At 32.4% G+C, this 6975-nt stretch overlaps 1 protein-coding gene across 1 annotated transcript; it reads right to left on the bottom strand.

Moving 5' to 3' along the window:
* Positions 1-2795: 2795 nt before the first annotated feature.
* Positions 2796-5140, bottom strand: LOC111898291 (protein trichome birefringence-like 34). The gene is made up of 5 exons (XM_023894209.3): positions 4515-5140; positions 4203-4383; positions 3898-4094; positions 3652-3819; positions 2796-3568 (listed from the first exon to the last, which is right to left on the bottom strand). The coding sequence occupies exons 1-5, from the start codon at positions 4970-4972 to the stop codon at positions 3202-3204; spliced, it is 1371 nt and encodes a 456-aa protein (XP_023749977.2). The 5' UTR covers positions 4973-5140; the 3' UTR covers positions 2796-3201.
* Positions 5141-6975: the final 1835 nt, after the last annotated feature.

Raw genomic sequence — 6975 nt, 5'->3', positions numbered from 1 at the left:
AATACTAATATTTAAGAGATTATCAGCACACACACGAGAATTATTTAATAAGTGAAATATTAAATAATAATCATTGGCAGAAATTAATCTAAGTAATAATGGACTTAATGGCTTAAGTCCTTAATGGATTAAGTCCTTAGTGGGTTAAGCCCTTAATGGGTTAAGTGAGAAACACTTAACCCTAATTATCATTTTATGTGAAACCCTAAGTTTACATGGGCTTGGTGTGGGCCATCCAAGAATAATCAAATGGACTAGAGTAATTAGTTGGGCTCTAGGGTAAGGCTCATATGAAGGATCGGGCCCAATTTGGAAAATTGGGCCATATGTTGGGCTTTGATCCCTAGTTGAATTTGGGCCTATGGAATTGGGCCTTGGGCTTGGGTAAGCCAAGTTAGGGGTAATGTAGTAATTATCCAAAGTATGTATTTATAGTATGTGTTAGAACCCAATTATTAATTGGGTGTTATTTGGTGTTGACAGTTCGGGAATCTGTCAGCCAGCAGCTGGGGTGGAGTCTGCGGGACTTCAGCAGTGTGGGATTGTGTCTGCGGGACTTCAGCAGTGTGAGGTGGGTTTCCTTCCAGTAGGAACGGGTCTACGGCCACAATGCCGGTCCGTTTAGTTAGCAGCAGTTCCGGACTTTAGTCCGATGCAGTAGTTCAGTATGCTTGGTGTCTATGTGATACAGACACGGTATGAGTTATGTGTCCAGACTCCGGTCCGATGCAGTTTCTGGACTTGGGTCCGATGCAGTGGGCAAGGCCCAGTATGTGTTTACATGTTATTGTATGGTATGTGGTAGTTTGGGGGAGCTCACTAAGCTTCGTGCTTACGGTTTTCAGTTTTGGTTTCTGGTAGTCAGTTTTTAAAAGAGGAGCTCGGGAAGATTGCAGTGCACACACCATCTGTTCAGCCTAGGATGTTTATACTCTGATATATTTGACAGTTGTTAAGATATTTTGAGATACATTCTTTATGATTCTTATATGACGTTTGATGAATATGGTTTTATTACTAATTTAAAAAGAAATTTTCAGACTGTATTTTTGGGATGTTTCACATCTTGATACAAATATAACTAATTCCTTTAATCTTCCATTGGGAATCATAAAAATCCAAGAATGACCTCGTGAACATCTTTCATGTAATACTTGCAAGACTTACCTCTACTTCTGGATTTAGAATGACCTTTCTTTCCTTGAAAATCATTTCTTTAGATCGACCATGTAAAGATAAACCTTTACCTTCAGCATTGCTTCATCTGTTGAAAACAAAAAGTATTTTTTAATGTTTTACTTAGAATAAAAGGCTTTACTAACTTTATTGAAGGTAAGAGTATCATAGATATAAAGAAAAATGTATGTACGATTAGAAATAAGGTTCTAAAGCATACTTAAAAGATATCCCAAATCCTAATCATCATATTTGATTTGTGTAGTATCTAAATTAGAATTGATTTCTTTGATGTTAAAGATATATGCAAGCAAATTTACCCCATCTTGAAGTTTATGTAATAATAACTTCGATTTTAAGTGCATCTTACTGGTGAGATCCCTATTTGTACAAATCGATTCCAAGTTTGACCACGAGGCAATATCAATATTTCATTTAACCATTTTTTAATGGATATCGTTGTGTATGTGAAACTAAAATTGATTTAGAGATTTATGATCAATTCTCTTCCCATCTACCATACAAGTAGTTTGATTCTTGCTTGCAAACAAATACAAAGTATCATCATAGTCATCTTAAGCAAATATAACTCTTACATTCACTTGCGACAAGGAAACCCTAATGTCACAATCTAGAAGTAGTGGGAGATCATACTTCATGGAAGCCATAAAGGAACACTATAACATCTAGAAGGTTTAACGGGACATCAATTTATGGATGCAAGTTTATAGGGATGAAAATTGATTAGGACTTAGGGAAGTCTTGAGATAAAATCGATTAAAAAATCATTTTCGACTGGATCTGCTGATTTTACGCTTCCATCGATTTATTTTGGAAATTAATTATGGATTATCATATAGATTTTCCTTACCTTTTACTTTGCAATAGAAGTCTCTTTGTTGGATCCTAGTTTGACGGTGGGACCGAAGGCCCTAATCGTATCACACTTTTATTGCCCAAAGAATCACAAAGTGAATGGTCCCGGTGCTTATTATGTATGGTAGAGATGTACAATCATAACCGTTTATAATGGACCAAATAAAAACCAAATTGATTTTTTTATAACTTGTTCAGTTAGATTGAACTGCCGGTTTCATATAGTTTTGTTTTTAATTAAAAGACTTTTTTTTTTTTTTTTTTTTTTTTTTTTTGAAACCAAAAATTTTAAACAAAATCTCACTTCTAAAAAAAATTAGAAAAACCAAACCTATTATAACCGAAAATGATTTTTTAAGAAACATTTTTTTTAAACAGGAACCGGTTTAAACCATGTGTTAATTTGTGCACCAATTATCTATATGGTGGGCTCATCATTTATGGGTCCGTTGTGTTGTAATTTTTTGTAAATGGAAAATTGCTAAGCTTATATTAAGCTAAGAAAACATGTTCGGTGCAGTTAAGGTTCCCATGGTATCCGTGCTTAACTACATCGTTATACAGTTATTGTATAAGGCTGCAAGGTATACAAGCACCACCTTGTGGTATGCTGATGACATGACTGTTTCACCATACCAAGAACACCACATGTTAGTTATTAGTGAATAACTAGTAAAACTATAGAAAAATCAACAATTCAACATTACTTTTCATAATAAACAACCTTTCAGTTTTATATCCGAGTTACATCAATGAACAAAAACAACACATCCCTAGAATACGAGGGTGTTTGTCATAGCTTTTAAAGTGACTTACTTTTATCTTTTTCTAAAAATAAAAAAGATGTTAGGTTTCCAACTTTTACAAAAGATGATGGTGTTTGTCATAGCTTTTAAAGTGACTTACTTTTATCTTTTTCTAAAAATAAAAAAGATGTTAGGTTTCCAACTTTTACAAAAGATGAAATGACGTCTTTTTGAAAAGTGACGTAATCGTGACTTTTCTAACTTTTACAAAAAAGACTTCTTGCCTGTGAAAAGTTAAACCAAACACTCTCTCAACAATCAACAAGGCTAATAACTTCAAAAAAATTAGAATCCAAAAGTTCAGAAAAAATGATCAAGAACAGTTTTCTTTGGTTTCTTACCGTTATTTATTTGTTGGTGGGTTTATCGGGAAAATGTAAGCTAAGAGAAGTTCATTCCAAATATCAGGAACTCCAGGGAGACACCAATGTGTACAATCCGAAACACTTTCTGGGTTCTTCTTTTGAGCATCGGTTAAGGGACTCCATAGCTTCCTATGGACCGAAGGGTGTGCATCTTTTCTGTATTGTGTTAGTTGTGTTATGTTTATCAGTTGCACATTCACTCCCTTGGCTTTCAGTTTACTCAATAAAGACTCCAATATTTGCAACATTTGCTGATTCGTTCCACTTTCCCAGAATCCGTCTTCCATCACAGGCTCTGTTTCATTATAACAGCTTCCGTGCTTCTTGCCTCCCCAGTCTTTAGCCCTACAAATTCAAGAGATATTTGTAACACTTCGAATGAGAAAATGACCATAAAGGAAAAACAAAAAGGTTTTGTAATTAAGTACCTTGAATGAGTTGCTGTAAGGCCCATGAAAAACATCTTTGTCTTTGCAGGATCGATATGGATGTGTACCCATTTCGACCATGTTTCCAGAACTTTTTTGTAGGCACGAAGATTATCAATTTCATCGTAAACTTGATTAGGACCACCCAGCAATGATCCAGGACTCTTCCTGACATGGAACCAAAAGAGACTTAACATGTTAGTTTCATATTGACGTTTCGTAGAGGTGATACTTATATAAACTTACAATAACTTTATTATGGGTAATTTCCACCAAAGATACGTATTAAAGACAAGTATATCTGCATCAACCCAATGCCTGGCATGTTTCTCAATGGCTTTGATTCGAATAATTCGATGGTCAAGGCGATGGTTTGATGGATCATCGCCATTAGATTCGACTAGCATTGGAGCCCAGTAGTAGTCAATTGAGATATTGTAGTCCTGTGTTGTATCAATGACTAGTTGGTCGCATAATTTAAAAGAAAAAAACGACTTTTGTGGCAACAGATGGAGAAGTGCAGAAGGTGCGAAAGGAAACTTAGGACTTACAATGGCTCTGAAGGTGTACAAGGTATTATTCAAAGTACCCCCCAAGCTAACTTTCTTTTTCCCTGGGATTGATGAATGGAGCATGCACATCATCGAATCCCATTGGTTCCTGTTAACAGAGTCACCGATAAACAGTAGCCTTTTACCCTTTAATCGCTCTACTATTGCTTTGCCATCAAACCTATTCACTTGACGAAGGAAAAGGCATTATAAGAAGCAAAGATAATCGACAAAAATGTTAATAACATCGGGCATTCATGAGAGAGAGAGAGAGAGAGAGAGAGAGAGAGAGAGAGAGAGAGAGAGAGAGACCTAGGGAAGTCGCAGCCATGGGGTTGCCACCTCCATTGCTGATACTTAGAATCCTTTCTGCCATATGTTAAGCAAGCTAAATCACCAAGGAGATAAGGGCACTCGTCTTCTTTATACAAAGGGTAATGACTATTGTTATCATGAACCCATCTGCCGGAGAACAAATCACAGGTATCCGTTAAAGACAGTGGTGCAAGCTTCAGTCTTCTCTGATGATCAAAAACTCTTTTATTTGTTTTTGTAATTGTAATTCTATTCGTATTTTCATCATCATTCGTAATCTTACTCGTAGTCATAGTAGAAAGAGTAACCTTATCCTTGCTATTTATTGCTTCTTGATTATTGTTCCTGTAATAAAAGCTTAAAGTCACTAATCCTCCAATTAAGAACATGACTACGCTACACTTGAACATGGTCTTAATGTCCCATAATCCAACTGAGTAATGCTTCTTCCCCATCTCTCTCGTGCCCCTCTTTGTCACACGCAAAAAAAAAAAAAAAAAAAAAAAGAGAAAACAAAGAGGGAGGCCGAGTAATCTTGGTAGAGAGAGACTACAAGTCTATAATTCTAAGGAAGAGTGGTGCGAGAGGATAATAAGAAAGAGGTTAACTCTATTTATAGTTTCATGATTATCCTTTACCGGACAACTTGAACATCACTCTAAATCATGTTTTCCACTTCAAATACTATTTTCCACTCAATTTTAAGATAAATGAAGATTATCAGTCAATATACTAACGACACATTTTGTTTGCACCAAATTGAATAAAATAGTAGTGTCATTTTTATTCCCCTCTCATTATATCATTACTATATACAAAACGCCTATTTTCCTGGTGGCGCTCAAAACCATTTGGCACTGCTGCAATACCTCCACGTAGCGAATCCTTAGAACGTTGCAACCTACCACTACGTCGATTCAATCTTTCTTATCGTCGTTTCTCCTTCAAGGCCTTTGCTTTTATATAAACCCTTCTTCTTTGCTTCTGTCCACATCACATTCATACGTTTCCAAGCACACCACATCACTCAAACTGTCAAATGCCCATCAAAGTGGATCGACACATCCGTTTGGGAGACACGGTTTTCTCAAGTATGTGTTTTTTAAATTTTGGGTTCTAATTTGTCTTGTGTTCAACAAAACACACAAATTTTAGCTTTCTTTTCACAAAACCATTTTACACACACACACACACACACACACACACACACACACATATATATATATATATATATATATATATATATATATATATATATATATATATATATATATATATATATATATATATATATATATATATATATATATATATATTAGGCGAATGTCCACGCGTTGCACATAAATACCTATATAGTTGAAGTCTTTACAAATATATGTTTTTTTTTCTTCATATAGCAATAAGGTTGTAGTTAAATTTGATATAATAAATCGTATACTAAATTGATATAATATATTGATTATTTTGAATTATATGATAATATATACATCTATTATAATTGCATAATCTCAATCGTTTGAATGACTTCTATGCGCGAGTTATACATTAATAATATTAAATATAATATATGGTTTAATGTTATTTATAGTTATTGTTATTGTTAATTAATTTTTTTAATTTATTTGTTTAATGTTTTAACTTTTATCATTATATTATTTAAAACATCAAACATTGTTTTTTATTATTATTATTTTAAAGGTAACAATATAATCATTTATATAGAGTTAATTTTAACTATTGTTATTGTAAGTTATTTTAAGCTACTTATTTGAAAACTTTTAACGACTATAAAAATATTTTTAGAAAGTATTTTAGTTAAATTGAGATTATAATTTAGTTTTGCTTTTATCACTAAAATTTATCACTTTGAACTATTTACAAAATATTCTTTGGTTTTTTAAGTGGAATTGAAATTTATATTTAAGTCGACACTGTAATGTTATATTTAAAATAACAATTTAAGTATTTTGTTCAAACTGTTCAAAAGATGTAGCTTTAAAATGATAATGATTTACATACAACAACATATTAAATCAAATAAATTAAGTATAATATGTTAAAAGTTAAAGACATAACTTTATAAGTAGAAGTAAATATATTATTTTAAAATTGAAATTTAGTATATTTATGATTACACTTTAGGTTTGATATTTATTTAATCTTATTAACCAACGTATAATCATTATTAGAAAACACTACACTTAATCACTTTTAACTATTTAAGAAATATTCTTTGGGTTGTTTAAGTTAAAGTAAAATTGATATTTAAGTTGACCCTGTAATTTTATTTTCAAATTAATAAATTAAGTATTTTATACAAATTGTTCCAAAATTGTATTTTTAAAATGATAATGGTTTACATCCAACAATATATTAAAACTAATAAATGAAGTATAATATGTTAAAAGTTAAAAAAATTACTTAATAAGTACAAGTAAATATATTATTTTAATATTAA

The sequence above is a fragment of the Lactuca sativa genome, chromosome 9 (genome assembly GCF_002870075.4).
Source record: "Lactuca sativa cultivar Salinas chromosome 9, Lsat_Salinas_v11, whole genome shotgun sequence".
In the NCBI taxonomy this organism is placed as follows: Eukaryota; Viridiplantae; Streptophyta; class Magnoliopsida; order Asterales; family Asteraceae; genus Lactuca; species Lactuca sativa.
The sequence above is the reverse complement of the archived record's forward strand: the minus strand, read 5'-3'. Positions and strand labels throughout refer to the sequence as shown.